This window comes from Astatotilapia calliptera, chromosome 1 (assembly GCF_964374335.1).
Source record: "Astatotilapia calliptera chromosome 1, fAstCal68.1, whole genome shotgun sequence".
NCBI classification, from domain to species: Eukaryota; Metazoa; Chordata; class Actinopteri; order Cichliformes; family Cichlidae; genus Astatotilapia; species Astatotilapia calliptera.
The window spans coordinates 18,071,053-18,088,270 of record NC_137422.1 but is presented as its reverse complement, the minus strand read 5'-3'; the positions used below and the strand labels follow the sequence as shown (position 1 = coordinate 18,088,270).

General features: G+C 38.1%; 1 protein-coding gene across 15 annotated transcripts in view; it reads right to left on the bottom strand.

The window, feature by feature from the left end:
* Positions 1–7,287, bottom strand: part of LOC113021232 (LIM domain only protein 7-like) — a 32,611-nt gene extending 25,324 nt beyond the window's left edge. For 9 of the 15 annotated variants that reach the window (XM_080292688.1, XM_080292794.1, XM_080293011.1 and 6 more), the window contains exons 1-4: positions 7,132–7,287; positions 6,871–6,958; positions 3,015–3,085; positions 2,501–2,570 (exon numbers count right to left, since the gene is read on the bottom strand). In XM_080292688.1, coding sequence (XP_080148814.1) covers positions 2,501–2,570; positions 3,015–3,085; positions 6,871–6,939 — 210 coding nt within the window. In that variant the 5' untranslated portion in view covers positions 6,940–6,958; positions 7,132–7,287. The other 6 variants (XM_080292962.1, XM_080293052.1, XM_080293164.1 and 3 more) reach the window with 4 other exon arrangements.
* Positions 7,288–17,218: the final 9,931 nt, after the last annotated feature.

Below are 17,218 nucleotides of genomic sequence, written 5' to 3'. Positions count from 1 at the left end.
CGATTCTCCAAGTGAGAACAGCTTGGAGTACAACCTACAATCAATTCTGATTCATCATTAATCATCTATTCATCTGTCAAGAAACACTCAGTAGATATTTATCTAATAAGTAACCCATTTGTTTAGAAATCATACTTGCTCTGTTCAACCACTACAGCAGGCAGGATTACAGCAAAGCACAACTCTAGAGCTGCAAACAGATCTATTTAGATTAGCTTAACATATCCTATCTAGTCGTCTGTCAGTGTTAGTACAGCTACTCCTAAAGGTCACCATTATCATTTTTGAAGTAGTTCAGTATGGTTCAAAGTATTGAGAGACCACTCATTTCTTTACATTTTACTTCCAGGACTTTGTCACTTGTAAAGTTCTTGTTTTCCTGTCTTTCAAAGGTTTTCTTTCCACTCATTTTCAGTTCAGGTCTTGTACCTTTCTTGCACCACAAGGCAATTTGAAAATGTTTGTCTACAGCAGGGTCTGAGAAATGCACATTCATTGGACTGTAATTTTACACCTAATTTTTAAATTCTAATCATTCAGTAATAATCTCACAGCGACAAAATGTAGGAGGCACAAAACTGCAGTTTTCCAAGTCTTAAATATAAAGGATCACAAAAGGCAAACACATAAATATCTCAGTTCAGGCCTGGTCCAGTCTGAATCTGTGATCTTTATCATTTTTTGGATCTGTCCTGGCAGGCAAGACCCTATAAACCCTTTGGTTCTGGGTTGACCCACCAACTGATTTAAAGATATTTCAGGGGAGAAACATACATCGAGACCAGTACTCTAAATTTGTTCCTTTTTCAAGTGTTTGACATGTTAAGATGAAATGTTCAGAACAAACCATCTACAAATACATTTAGAGCCGTTTTCAGATTTTAAAGTAATTTCAACCTGAATTTCATACTCGAATCATCTCCAAGATCCAAATGTGAGACATCTGACTGCTTGAGTGTGACCACTTAGAATACGAGAAATGATTTACCATTGATCAGTGTGTAACGTATAGTAAGTGTTTGCATTGTGTTGTGACTGGCTGACAGCCTGATGGCACAGAGTTGGAGCTACAAAGGCGGATTATATAGATTTTATTCTGAGCTGATAAATATGCAAGGTAATCACATTCTCCACCCTTACACATTAACACATGAAAAGCGCTCATGTTAAACACAAAAATAGGACACTAACATCGAACTGGGCCTCAGTGTTTGTAAAAACGTAAACTTCAGCAGATTGGCTTACTGCACTTTGAGCTTTGTGACTTCATAAATGAGGAAATGAACTGGGGTGTCACACAGCAGGTTCATGTGCAGCAGGAGGTTAGGAGTCAGAGAGAAACTCAGTTTGTTGAAGAAAACCTGCTCGCTGCCAAGTTAAGTTCACAGACTTTATATACAGTAATCGACTCAGGTAAAGTTAGCTCTCTTTCTGGAAACAGAAATCATTACTGAAGCAGTTTGAGAGCATCTTGACACAACAGAACAAAAAGGCAGCCAACATCCAAAGAATTTTGGTAGACTTCAAGAAGACTGGACAGCTAGTCCTGAAGACCAGTCAAATAAAAGTTTGCCTAAAAGCACTCAGGCTATGCTCAAGAATAAAGGTGCTCATACCAAATATTATCTTTCAAGCATGTTAGAATTGCGCAGACTCTGTTTTTGCCTAATATACACCGTGTTTCTGTGTATGATTACACGCGTTTCAACAGATCACTACAACCATTTCTCAAACTAAATATGAAAACATGATTATTATGTTGATGATATTAAAACAGTCAGAGGTGGATAATTTAGCAGCCTCTATTGGTAAATAAACAAACTGCATAATTTATTTAAAATAATGATCAATGTTTTTGTCCCCATTTGTGCATTTTAGCATGTAACAATTCCAACTCCCATGTAACAAAATATAATAAAGACTGAAAATTCACTATAAATAATGCCAAAGCTTCAAAGGCCGGACAGAGGATATTTATTGTGTTATTCAAAGAGTTTCTCGATAAGTGTCGATGTTGATTTTTAATTGTTTAATTTGAAGTTATCAGATTAAAAACAAACAAAAGCTCCAGTATTGCTCTTTAGGTTGTGAAAGTAAGAGCTGAACCTCGGCTGCATCTCCCTCTCCCACCCCGCCATCACCACCAGTGCATCCACCGCTGGGCTCCATCTATTGGGCCCTGTTGGGAGCCTGAAATCGATCTTTTCCTGGTCTTGCTTTGGGCTGTTTTGGCGATTATACTTGTATGAAGCTATTGAGAAACAGCCTGAAGCCAAAATAAAAATCTTCATTTGCATCAGTGCCCAATAAAAACAAGCTGAAACTTTGCAGTTGGTTGAAATGCACGTTCATGTTTAGTCAGACTACAACAACACTGTCTCCTTGTGCCTGCAACAGGAAACCACACAATGTTTCAACACTTCCTGGCCAACAGGTGTCTTTTTTGTTTTCTTGCATACTCTGATTATGCAGACGTCATACAGCTGAAGTGTAAACTCACCAGACCAGCGATCGGAGTAGACAGCCTGTTCACCCTCTTGATTATTCCGGGTTTCAACTGATTAATTAGGCTGCGAGTGAAGACAATTAGCAAACAGATTACAAAATATTCCAGCCACAAAAGATAACTGGTAAACAGTCCTAATTTTGACTTCCATTGGCAGACGGCATTTTAGATAAAGAACCACAACTTTTTCTTTTTTAAGCCATCATCCTAAAATCAACTTCTGGGTTAACCAGCAAACATCAGATTTGTGCGTCTGCACTTGTTAATTTATGAGTGTTTATTTTTGCTTACTTTTAAAGATACTCAGCAACCTCCAGACTGTAGTTTTGGATGCTACTGTTTTTAAAAAATTGTTTCAAGGCTGCTGAAGGCAAGCTGGCAAATTAGCCTGCATACACTCACTAATGATAGGTCTGCATGATAATTATCTTTCAAATTAATTCTTACAGATAAAGGTTTGACCAAAGTAAAACTGCAAAACACTTAAAGTTTGAGCATCATTACTTACTTGCAAAGCAGGACTCCGTTCTCTAATGCGGCACGGAAGTCACTGCATCCAAACGACTTTCCAGTCACTTCCTAAAGAGGGGAGGAGAGAAAAAAAAAAAGTCAATTATTTGCGTTTCTTTGCTTAATGTTGCTTTGTTGTTTTGGCAGTGCCCCTTTACTAGAAAGAATGAACAATAAAATGGACCGAAAACACTGGAAAAAAGAAAAAAAAAAAAAAAAGGCACACAGGACCGACTGGTATGTCGTTTTCACCAGAAGCACCACACCAGTCCAAATATACTGGAAAAAGCTTGATTCACGGCAGCTCAGCTTCACATGCGCTGCTAATGGATTACTGCTAGATGACACACTTTCAGAGGTCTTTTCCAGCTCACGTCAATCTCAATCAGAGCTTTTTTGGCACCCCACAATGGACCCACAGCCTATTAGGCAGTGACATTCAGGTTTGGAACAAGTGTTCAAATCCAGTAAGTAACAGAAATAAGCATGACTGTATGAATACGTATGACTGTATATAATTCATGCTACATTTTAAAAAGGTTCCAACATGCTTAAAATAGTACCACATACTTGTACAGTACTGACACCAACACCATATATCCACCACTGTCTGTATAAACTGGTGTAAACCAGCACATTAATGATTAAAGTATGTTAAAGTGCTTGCAGAGTTCAACTATTAAAGATGATATTTGCCCTTTATACAGTCACCCATTATTTTAGCTATCACAAATATTCTAATCACCCAATCACATGGCAGCAACTCTGTGCATTTAGGCATTCAGACAAGGTCAAGAAGACTTAAGTTCAAACCAATCATCAGAATGTGTAAGAAAGCTGACATGGTTGACGCAGCCAGACGGAGCTCTGAGTGTTTCAAGAACTGCGGAAAATCCCACCAGATCTTCTGGTGGACCTCAGGAAGAATTAGCAGTTGCTGTGGTAACGACTAATGGGTGCCTAAATAATGAATAATGAACAAGCACCTCTATGCTTTACAGAGAATGGTCTGAAAAACAAAATCTCCATTGAGCAGCAGATCTCTGGGTAAAAACACCCTGTTGATATCACAGGTCAGCTGGAGATGGCCCGACTGCTTCAAGCCGATAGGATGGAAACAGTCTCTCAAATGACTGCTGGCTACCGCCATCAAGGTAAGCAGAAGGTATGCTTTGTATTAACAGTTTAGGCTGGTGGTAATGGTTTAAAGGTTTGGGGGATATTTTCTTGGCACACTTTGGGCTGCTTGATACCAGTTGAACATCATTCAAACACCACAGCCTACCTGAGTATTCTTGTTGACCATTGTCCATCCCTTTGTGTCCATCATGTGCCCATTATCTGATGGCTGCTTCCAGCAGGATAAAACACGATGTCAAAAACTCAAATCATCTCAAGCTGGTTTATTTAACATGATCATAAGCTCACTTTACTCAAATGACCTTGGCAGTTACCAGATCTCAGACCATTAGAGCACGTTTGGGATGTGCAGGAACAGCAGAGTCCAATCAAGAAACCGTGTGATCGGAGCAAAATCTCTGGGAGATGTTTCCAGCTCCTTATTTAATCCATGCCAAGAAGAATTAAGTATTTTGCAAGCAAGTTATACCAGTATAGCAAGTTGTAGTTAATAAAGTGGCCAGTGAGTGTATACACACCACTTGGTGTCAAAAACAACTATGCGAAAAACATTAGGAAGCCATAGTTTCAGTTGAAGTTAATTAAAAAGGCAAAAATATACACACTACCTCTTGTAGTTGTTGCTGTCAACTATAAGAGTAAATTAAGTGACTTGGGTAAGAGCAGCTGAAATATTCTCCAGCTGCCACATAAAAACAAATAATTACAATACATCTACAGAGAAAAGCAGCCATAAAATGTATGTAAACAAGCATTCACACAACCACTCAAAAGTTGTTTTTGCTCTGAACAACAAATATAGCATAACCTATGGAAATGATTTGACATGGCAGGAGCAAGAACAAGGCAAGCGGGGTTTTGTAATGAGGACATAAAAATGGGACTATTAAGGTTCGGCTCCATAACTAACACGGGGCCCCAAAAGGCTATTCTTCTCACTAATTAGTTCCCCCAGGAATCCACAATTACAATTCATTTTTAGTAGAATCGGACGCTGGGTACAGAGCGAATGAGTCTCAGTGGAATCAGACAAACAATGCAGCGCGAGGTTAACACAATAACACACAATGCGGCTGTGCCGTGGCATGCTGTCTGTTCTACAGCATCAAACACGTAACGTGGTCATTTTAATGAACAATAGTCCCCGAGAAACCACAAATTAAATGAATTTTATCCGTGTGCAACTCGCAAACCTCGCCAGATTGCTTCATTTGTCTAAATAGAGTGTCTCCCAGCCAAAAAAGGATCAAATGACCCCGGGTGGGAGAAAAACAAGCATCATTACATGTAGTCTTTAAAATAATGTATTATTAAGAGCTGCAATGATCCGCCAATTAATCCACAGCAAGTTGCTATCAGGAAATAAAGCAGGAATTTTTCAAAAATGCCAAATATTCACTGGTCAAACACAAGATTTGTTAAAAAAAAAAACCAAAAAAAAAAAAAAACCTGAATTACAGTCAATGTGTTTCATATTAATGAAGGGATGATGGTGTTACTCTAAATGAGGAGAATACATGCTGGACAGCAGGAGGGGGAATCTTCTGCTTCTCCAAGAAACTATGACGTCATATCAAATAGCCCAATTCATTATAATTTCTCCTGGAGTACAGCAAACACTTACATGATGTTGCTGCCAGTTCTGTGCCAATGATAAAACAGTTTGGATGCTTGAATATACGGAAGCTTATTATCCCCCAACCTGTAGCTGGAGATATTAGTGCCAACACGTTCCCATTGTGATCTGGCTCAAGGAACGGTGCATTTACTTGTTTGCGAGCAGCAGGCCTCGCTATACTCCCGTCTAACACATACATGCCTCATCACGGTTCACCCGTTCTTTCATCCGTCAGTGCAGGAAAATAGACGTGCAAAACTGGCACGGGCTTTCTGCCAAGAGACCCCTGCACAAAATTCTCACAATGATCTGCTCGGACACAAGTGACATTAATGGTCCCATTTAGAGTTGGTCGACATCCAGTGCTCACCGTCTACAAGTTGTAGCCATCGGTTATGATTTAAGGATCACAGTTTCTAGTTTGGACAGGAGCAGCCTGAAATAACCTAGAAAATGCACCACACTCAAACCACATCCTCCACAATGCATGCAAGGCAAAGCCTGCCTGCCTACACCACATGCCAGGGTAGCATGCAAAGTGTTACATTTAGCAAATTTAACCCATGCCTTATATAATATCAGCACACTGATACTAAACAAACCTCAAGTAAAGTGTGCACATTATTATTTTCCAGCTTCTTTTAAATATTAACGATTTATATGCCTTTTCTGTATTTGAATTTACCTCTGAAGCCCAGAGACCTGCAGTCAAATACTTTCTGAGCAAACAGACTTCTCAGATAGGTAAGGGTCATAAAAAAGCCCTGAGTCTTATCAAAGCATACTTTGCCTTTGAAACGAAAGATTAAGTATGCAAAAGATGCCACACTTGATGTTTGAGAGCACAGAGCCTCAGTCAGTTTAAAAGTGTATGAGTTTATAGTGAGTTTCAACGATACAAATTATGCACAGGTGCTTTTTTTGCATGGCTGCTTCTGGTTAACGTTAGATTTCCTGTCTTCACAGCGGGTTAAAATAAAGCGACATCAAACCTTCTTAATTGCTTGTAATTAATTGTCTGCAATAAGTGAAGAGAAGCACGTCTTAGAAGTAAATAAAGGGAGAGGAAAGAGTGAAGAACTGAACCTGCAGCTACCTCAATCCAGCGTTTGGCCTCGTTGAATGCGTCTGCACTGCTCACACTGGTCTGCTGACGCCACTCCATCTTAGTCTTCTGAACAACTCTAACGAGAGGGCAAAAAGAGGCGAGAATTCGTTACATTCATTAATTACGGAGCACGGAAGCCACGAACCTGCTGCAAGCCTATCAAATAAGGTCAATTAGTATCAGCACACACCCACATCCAAGTGATACTTTAAGAAAAGGCGCAGTAATAATTTCTGCCTGTTTGGTCACCTTACGCTGTGGCTTGGCTGCTCACCGGTGAAAGTCTTCCGCTAATTGACACCCAGTTTAACACCGGACCGTCCGTACTCCTGCCACCCCGGAGCCCATCACTGACAGGTTCCGCTTATTGGATGAAGTGTAGCGGAAGGTCTCCGCCCACTAAAAAACTTTCAGGCAAAGTTTGAAGCGAAACCAAAGATGAGCCGAGGAGGGGAGCGTAGACTCTTCATCCCCCTGCTGGCCAGCGGCTGCACTGCACCACCAAGAGATGAGGTTTTAACATTTCAAATACTGAAGAGCCTAATTAATAACAAAAAGTAGATAAAGATAGATAAATACATTAAATAAGGTCGTTTTTAGCGTATACAGCAGAGTATAATGTCTTATTTTTTTACATATCAAGCTTTCTAGGTGGAATTCATTTCCCAGTGTGATCATAGTAATGCAGTTCTGATGGAGAATATATATCTCTCTTGGCCTAAGATATCAAAATGAAATGAACTGTGTTTAAAGTATAAAAGCACCCCATTGAATTCTCACTTTGTATTGGTCCTTATTTTAGTTGCATGTCAGTGACACCACTGAGAGTCTATAATTTAACCCCTCAGATGTAACTACATCCATGTCTACATCCATCCATCCATATCCTTACCAACCCGGCAGCTCGAGCTGGAGCTTATTCTGTCTCTCATAGGGCGTGAGGAGAAGTACGCCTCTGGACAGGTTGGACAGTTCATGACAAGGAAAGGCAGACAACCGCTCACACTTACATCAGCGACCTATTTAGAATCACAAATTAGCCGGGCGTGCATGTCTTTGGACTGCAGAAGAAACAGAGCACCCACAGGTTATCCACACAGGCAGAGGGAGAACATGCAAGCTTCATGCAGGAAGACCCCGAGAAGACAGTATATTTAAAAACCAGACTCTTCTTGCAACTACTGCATTACTGCGCCATCTACATGGCTACATACCAAATACAAACTGTCATCTGCAGTACATTCAGTGGCACTTATTGAGCTTGCTTTCTCACTTCTAGTTGATCCAGACATCACGTTCGATCACACAGTATGCAGAATGCAAGCCATGTAATCTATTAACTTCAGAGGATGGCTATATTTAAATAGCAAATGTGCAAAATTATATATTTGCATTAGGTATAGATAAAAAATAATCTCCTTCTCTTCTTTAATTCCATTTGTCAAAGTTATTTTCTGTCAGTCTCTGTAGCACCAGCCCTCTGCCGTACGCAAAACATGACAGTATCATCAAGGGCAGGTCTCTTCACCAGCTATGTCTATGAATAGAAAATTGTTTTTCTTTCTTTTTTTCCCTTTTTATTTGCACATCTGAAAGCATAATGAGAACAGGGTGGACTGGCCTCATCTTGTATTACAGTACGTGCTTACTCCAATCTAATTTTCTGCCAAATGCCTAAGGAGGTGGACTGTATAGGAAACTGTGATGGAATCACATAATTGTAAAGTAAAATGAGGTGCAGAGGTGTAGGACACTGTAGAAAACTTAATGAGATGCCTATTAAGAAGAAAGAACATTATGTGAATCAATAATCTTCACACACCTTCCATTTATTACCTAAACTGGGAAATTAAAAGATAATTTCCTGAACCACCTGATATGCACACAGAACAATAGGGATTATCTTTTTTCCCCACCTTTGTTTTTGGGCTTCAAACATAAATCCTCTGTCGCTCTTTTGTGAGAATTAAGTAAGGCTGTTCTCAGTGTTCTGATATTTTACAGAAGAATTTTCACACTTAAAAAATTCTGTGCACTGACCATCTTTAGAAATTCACTCAAGGATACAGCCACAGACATCAATTTTCCACTCATTTTTGAAAACAACAGGAAACTTAGAAGCAGCGGTGACTGAAAAGGCTGCCTCTGTTTCTGCACATTCAGAGTGGTATTTATGTACCAAAGGTTTTTTTTTACCTTTTGTGTGGTTCTTGATGGAAGCTTGAATTACTCTAGGTTGTTAAATTCCTGCCCTGATGAGGCTTTATGTCAGATGCTGGCCACTGATTTATGTTCTTCATGAATAAAGTACTCTATCCAAGATGAAAAACAACAATGGTACTACACAACCCCTTTCACAAGTGCTGCACACTTGAAAAAGCAGAATGACTCTTCATCTTTATTACAGGCATGAGGGTTTGTTGCACATACTGATCCACTGATTAGATAAGGAATAGGATTATAAGCCCAAGTACGAAATACTCATCAACTACAAGGATGTAAATAACATCACTGGTCCTCTGATGATCCATTTACATTGTGTATATAAAATGATAAGATATGTGTTTATTGTGATTGTTCAAGAACACCTGGTCGATAAATAGATTAGAATAAAGCCCAAAAGGCTAATCTCTTTAGTTCTAATATATGCTGGATGAATGTTCAGTGAATGTTTACAGAGCATCCAGAAAGTACTCACAGTGCTTCACGTGGTCCACATTATGGCATGCTACACCCTTGATTTGTTCCAAAATTGAATATATTAATTTTTCACCTCGAATTTCTACACACAATACCCCGTAATTACAAAGTGAAAAATTTCTGCTTGAGATTCTTGCAAATATATTGAAAAAAAAAAAGTAACCTGTACATAAATATTCACAGTCTTTGTTCAGTACTTTACTTTTTACAACAATTACAGCCTCAAGCCTTTTTGGATATGATGGTACAAGCTCGGGATGGGAAGCATCGCGCATGAGCATTTTCAGATCTCTTCAGAGATGTTCAACAAGGTTCAAGTCTGAGCTCTGGCTGGGTGGCTCAAGGAGATTCACAGTAGTCTCAAAGGCACTCCTTTGTTATCTTTGTGGTGTACTTAGCCCAGTCCAGGGTCTCTGGAGCAGGTTATCATCAAGAGTGTCTCTGTACATTGCCGCACATCTTTACCCCGATCCTGACTAGTCTTCCAGTTTCTACTGCCAAAAAACATCCCCACAGCATGATGCTGCTGCAAACATGCTTCACTGTAGGGATGATATTGGCCAGGCGATGAGTGGTCCCTGGTTTCCTCAAGACATGATGCTTGGCATTCAGGCCAAAGAGACCAATCACTGTTTCATCAGACAAGAGAGTTTTGTTTCTCATGGTCTGAAAGTCCTTCATGTGTCTCTTTTGCAAACTCCAGGTGGGCTTTACAGACTTCTGCCTGGCCACTCTACCATACCGGCCTGATTGGTAAAGTGCTGCAGAAATGGTTGTCCTTCTGAAAGGTTCACTTCTGTCTTTAGCAGAGCTGGTGGCTACAAACTTCTTCATTTTATGGAGGTCGCTGTGCTCACTGGGACCTTTAATGCTGCAAACATTTCTGTGTGTCCTTCCCCAGATCTGTGCCTCAACACAATCCTGTCTTGGATGCCTACAGACAATTTATTGGACATCATGGTTTGGTTTGTGCTCTAACATGTACTAGAAACTATTAGACCTGTATAGATAGATGTGTGCATTTCCAAATCATGTCCAACAACTGAATTTACCACAGGTAAGACTCAAATTGAGCCCCCTCTCCTTTGGAACCAGAAAGAAAAACCTTCCATCTTAGATAAAGCTTAAAGTTACTTCTTCATCAGACCCTGAACCCTCGCTGCTGTTGTTCTGCTATAGTCTCAGGCTCCTGGAGGATTTCCCATGATGCACTGAGCATTTCTTTTCCACTCACCCTTTTCACTCCCCAGGTGTTTAGAGACCACTACTTAATGTCATGAAATTGTGTCTTCTCTCTGCAATAGTGTGTGTTTTGTGCCTTTTTTTCTTTTACTTTCCCCTCACCTCCTAACTTGTTGTGTTTGATGGCTGACCCTCTCTGAGCCTGCCTCTGGGAGAGCTATCTTCCTGTTACACGGGAGTTTTTCCCTCCCACTGTTGCCAAGTACCTGCTCATAGGAAATCATCTACTTGTTGGGGTTTTCTCTCAAAGGTAGTAGATCTTTACCTTCCAGTATAAAGCACTTTGAGAAGACCGTTGATGTGTTTTGGCCCTGTATAAATAAACTGAACTGAATGTAAAGATGTAATGCCTAGTAAACTACAATTAGTAGTTTGAGTAATCACTATACTGAAATCACTGTAAAACGATCCAGGAGCTTATGATGTAATAAGGAGTCAAGACATTAAGCTAAATAAATAATGTACACATAATTAGCATAATTGTTTTTTGGGGAGTGAAAAAATGATTTACTGTTCAATTGTTTGGTTTCAGATTTTATAAGTACAATACCTTTAATGCTTCTGCTCTCTGTCTTTGAGTCCTTTTTACAAATGTGTCCTGAATTTATTGATGCATGAACAGCTAAATATAAAAAAGAAAGAAAAAGTACTGCAAAAGTAATGCATTACATTTTACTTATGTTATGGGTCCATATGAATGCATCAACTTATCATAGCCGATGAACTAATCTGTTGCACTGGGCTGCCACTGGGTGTTGCTGTAACTCTGCATCTGCATGGCTCAACTGGAGGGGGTGGTTTAGGGTGGATGAAGGGGACGGGGAAAGGGAGAGTGAAATGGACAATGACGACAGTCTGATTTGCCTCCACATGATGCAGTTATTTCCCATATTTTCCATTTATGTGTTCCCCTGGGTCCAGTCCAGAGTGAGGTTAAGAGTAATGTGATGCTGCTCAGAATACTCAATTTTCAATTATACCCGCCATCATTATGGTTGTCAGAAGCTGCGAAGTCAACAGCTAATATGTCCTCCATTATTTTTTTATTTTACAGGAACTGAAGAGAAAACCAAGGAAATTTTGTACCAATAAAATATTCTCCTTCTTTCTATTTATTACTTTATTTATTATTTATATTACCTCATGCTGTTTTTTTAAAGCATCTCAGCTGAATTTCTAATGGATAACTGTTTTACGCAATATGTTTATACATAGTGGGGTTTTTTTAAACATAATTATCTGATCATTAATGAAATGTAATGAATTTATTAAGGTGTGTCATCTTAATTATATATTTTTTTAAAGTTTAATATTGGTAAAAAATATATCACACCAATGGAAAATGCTTCTCTCTATGTGTAGCTCCCTCTCTTTGTTGCTCAGACACTTTTTATCAGGAACTTCATCTAAATTCATCATACCTCCTCCTCCGTCTCCGACAATCAAACTGTTACTCTCACACACTGCTCATGGTGGAAACTGGTGGCATCAACCTGATATGTCTGTCTTCATAACTAATGTACTATATATTGGCTTTTTTACACAAAGAGTGAGAGCTTTACAGTAGTAATGTTATACTTGGAGTATAGACTGCATTAGTGAATCATTAGGGTCCTGCACTTAAATCTGAGATCATTAGCTGGAGGGTTTGCCAAGAGTGCTCTTCTGTGAACTGCATAAAAAGGCAGAGAGAGGAAGAAGTTTCCCCTTACAAGTGTGGTGATTGTTTACATATTTTATCCAGATATTTATGCATACTGGAATTTTAAAAAATGCATTAATTAATTTAACGTTTTTTTTTTCATTTGATATTGCCTCCACAAATTAATTTCTATACATTTCTTTTTCAGCAAATGGAAGAAGACTGGTTCAGTATATTCAGGTGTTATCACACCTAGCCACCTTACCAACCTTTTTACCTTCTTTTCCTGCTTAAAAACATAAAACATTCTATTGTATAAGACTGCAAGCATTAAAGTTAAAATGTTATAACCTTTTCTTTTGGTAGTTTAGTACTATGACCATAAAGATTACAAGAAATACTTAAAAAGGTGACAATTTATAGACACAAGAATGGCTGTTAACAACTACTTACCTTCTCATTTTACAAATAACATATTAATGATTTCCAGATGAGTAAAGCAGGTTTAAAACAGTGATCTGGAAGTTTTGGTGACTGAGGACTTCCACTTGCTCTTATTTAGTGGATTAAATCATAAAATATTTAAATATATCCACGATTACAAGCTTTAATGATTCCTTAACATCAAGGTTTAGCCATAATACAGTCTGGCTTCTTCACCTCCTCTGCCCTCTCTTCCCTACTGTCTGGTCTATGTTGTCTCTGCCAAGGTCTGAAACACTATCACAACAGGATGTGGGCTGGGATAACACTGAGAGTGCTTCCTCTGCAGTGCCAGTCACCTGGGAGATTTTCCAATTATCATTGCATTTTAATGTAACTTCTGAGTCTCCGGCTGTGCTGCAGCTCAAAAGAACCAAAGAGTGGCTGTATCATGGGCATTTGAGGGAAAAGGCAGGATTGATCTTATTTTGTCTTACTGCTTGCCTCTAAAGTGGTTTTGAAGTATAGTGTCCTTTAATGTAAGGAAATAGCTTGTGCATCAAGATGTTACATTCTGCAGCCGAGTGTCATCAACATAAACATTTTTTTAAAGGGAAATTGCTGTAGGTCCCTCTTCAAGAGTCAAAATTATTAAAGGGTGGGTGAGTATCTAGTTATTCTACAAAAATGTTAATTAAACTGATTTTCAACTCAGTTTAATTAAAATTTCAAATAAAATTAGTGCAAATAAAATTAGTGCAAATAGTGGAAATACCAATATTGCATAGGATCACCAGTCTAAGCTCCTGTGTCATGTCATGTTAGGAAGATAGACAGAAATGGAGCAACACGCAAACCACAAAAACAAGTAATGAACAAGAATAAAAAAAAAAAAAGTAATACAAATAGGAAGAGCATAGTAAGTTGGAAGTACTGGCAACACGGGAAGGGAGACAATCCAAACAGGTCAAAGGGAAGGACTAAGGTATCTGTATGTTCTGTGTGCTCTAGAGTGACTGGGGTTGACACACAGGTGGAAACAATGAAAAGCAAGTCAAACTAACGACTGGGGGGGGGGGGGACAAAAGACATATGAGAAAACGAACTTTCAAAATAAAACAGGAAGTAACCTTTAAAAAATTAACAGAGGAATAAGACTAATACTAAACATGATGATGGGAACACATAACACAAAAGACACAAGACGACCAAAAACTACAATTTAACCCCTTCGCCACTGCCAGTCAGAAACAACTATGCTTTAGCAATTTGCCAATAGCTAAAATATAGCCTTTAGCACCAACTAGCTAAATATACTTGGAGAGGAGGAAAAAATGGATATACTAACTTCTCTTGGTTATCAATTTCAGTTGGGTGGTGCACCTTTCCAGTCAGACAGAGGAATGAGCTTTAGAAAAGCATTAGAAGAAGAAGCAAAAGAGGAAGTAAGATGCAATCGAAAAGTTGCAGGACTACCCTGGATCCCTGTGATGTGGCAGTGAAGGGGCAACAGCACAAAGTAAGCTTTTATTGATTATTACAATGTTGACTGTATTGTTGCTGTAAATATGCTGTGGTGATTTATTGATTGTCACTCTATATGTGTATTGAAACTGTTTTGTTTGGGGTGATTGCTGACCAGCCTGGTAGTTGTTACTGTTTATATTCATCATGGTCACACGAAAAAGTTTCAGCTGACTTTAGTGATGGCTGCTATTAATTAGTCTGAGTTTGTTTGCATTGTTGGTAACTGATAATATATGTGCATGTCTGATGTGGAATAAGCATACTTTATTTGATGAATGTGTCCAGCAGTGTGCTGTATTGAAATTCATCAGCCACCTGTAATTATAACATTTCATCAATTTGCTATGCAGTTCAACCATCATTTGATAATGGCCTTGTATGGATTTGTCATGTTATGACTCATGTTTTTCCTCTGAATCTTTATCTGCATTTTTCAAGTACAATACCCTCATGCCTGTAATAAAGATACGATACACCCACATTTAATTACCACTCTATCTTACATAACTAATAAGCAAAATTAAAAGTTGTAAAGATAATAAACAAAAAACAAACAAGGATCAAATTTATATTTTTTTAAAATATTGATATAAAAAATTAAATATGACTCGACAGAACATAGAGGTTTTTTTTTTTTTAAATAAATGCCTTTATAATCCAGCTTTAAGAAATGGCATGTTATACATTTTACTTACAATTATAAGTCGGCGGACACAGGAATTGTGAATGGCACATCATGTATGCTTTTAAAGAATATTTTTTGCTTGAAGCTGTCATCACTGGGAAGCAATAGATGATTTGCAGCAGACATTAATACATGTTAGAGCAAGAAAAGCACAGATGTATTAACTGCAGCTCACTTACGGGAGGCCTAGCTTTTGCCATTGTTTATTGGAACTACTGTTAGAAATGAGTCATCCTTAAGTGCATCTTTGTTTCCCGTAATGAGACCTTTGTGAAAAAGGTCTTGACTCAACCAAATCTTTTCCCAAATGTGGTTACTACGATGTGGATTTGTGATAAGATACATACAATTAGTTCTGATCAGCAACAAGAGCCCTATAGTGCCTTGTCTACAAAGTAAGTTCAGGTTATTTTTTCCTTAGTTTTCTTACCCTAACATCGGCATTCTCACTAAGTGGTCCCATTACAAGCTGGTTAATAACTCACTGGCTGAATTCCAGTTCAGACACTACACCCTCTCCCTGCACACTTTCACCGTCACAGCCAAGAAACATAAAAAATAACGGCACACACAGTATTAGTACATGTTAATATCTAATTTATAAGCACAGAATAGTTTATTCTTCATTTATAATTTCATATATAACATGTTTATTAACAATATTTTTCTTCTTTCTAAATGATGGCATAACTGTTTCTAAATAAAATATTAAACAAGGTGCAAATGAGTTATTTAGGAGCTATTCGTGGGTCATGGTATCATTTAAAAAGTCTGCGTAAATACTTATTTAGAAGCACATTTGTTCATATGGTGATTAAATTATGGTATGCACCAATTCATGGATTTCCGGGAATCTAAAAACCCCAAACTGTATAAAGCAGGGATTGTTATTGTAATAAATCAAGAAATACTAATCCTCAGTGGTCATAATTTATTTAAAATAAAAACTCTCAAAATAAAAATACTACTTTAACACATTAGTAAATAAATACATTGAGTTATTTACTAAAGCACTATTATTGGTGCAGACGTTCTAGTATATTCCACCTTTTTTAAAACAGTCATAACCTTTTAATTTAATCAGTGATTGTGATCATAAAACATCAGCGATATAAGTGTTTATCTTCAACTTAACTGAATAACAACACAACATAATATCAATTCATTTTGTATAACTAAGGTTCTAATTTTGAAGTTATTATTAGTACTAAAAGACACCTGCTGCAGTAGCCCATAGTGTAACACTTAACACAGGATTGAAACTTCGTAACAGTGAAATTTAGTTAATTAAACGTCAAGTTCACCCATCAACATAGGAAAATGGTAAAATGCTAGTTACCTTGGCGTGCATCAACAGTACTTGTGAAACCTATTTTAAAAGACACACAAACAATTGATGCACACCTTAATCAAACTGTTTTTAAAAGCTGAAGGCAATGATTTGCAAATCACACAAGTCAGTGAACACGTATTTTTAAATTTAATGGCAGCAAGACATCTCAAAAAGAAAGTGTGACAGAGCCGTGTTTACCAGTGTGCAGCATCCCCTTTTCTTTGAACAAGAAAAGTTTAGGAATTGAGGAGCACCAGACTCTTCTACTATGAAGCAATGCTATTGTAACAGATGCTGTATGTGGTTTAGCATTGTCTTTCTGAAATATGTAAGACGTAGGCTTTTGAACTTTAGCACTTCAGTACAGTGGATGCACTGTCCATGTTTTCCAAAAGGAATTTCAAATTTCAGTTTGTCTGTCTACAGAACAGTGTTCCACTTTGCTTCAGTCCATTTTAAATGAGCTTTCGAATAGAAAAGACAGCGGTATTTCTAGATCGTGCTCACATTTGGCTTCTTTCTTTGATGACGGAGCTTCTGGAAGTGTCCCTGAGTCTGTGCAGTGGTTTCCAAGAGACGATCGTGCCTGTTTTTAATGCAGTGCTACCTCAGTACCGGAAGAACTTGAGATATCCAATATTGACTTTTGGCTTTGTCCCTTGAACACAGAGATTTCTCAAGATTCTCTGATTCTCTTTTGATTATTTAGATCTTCAATGTTTTCATAATTTTACAGTGAATAACTGATTCTTGGGGTTTTCTCAGTTTTACTTTGTTCTATCTC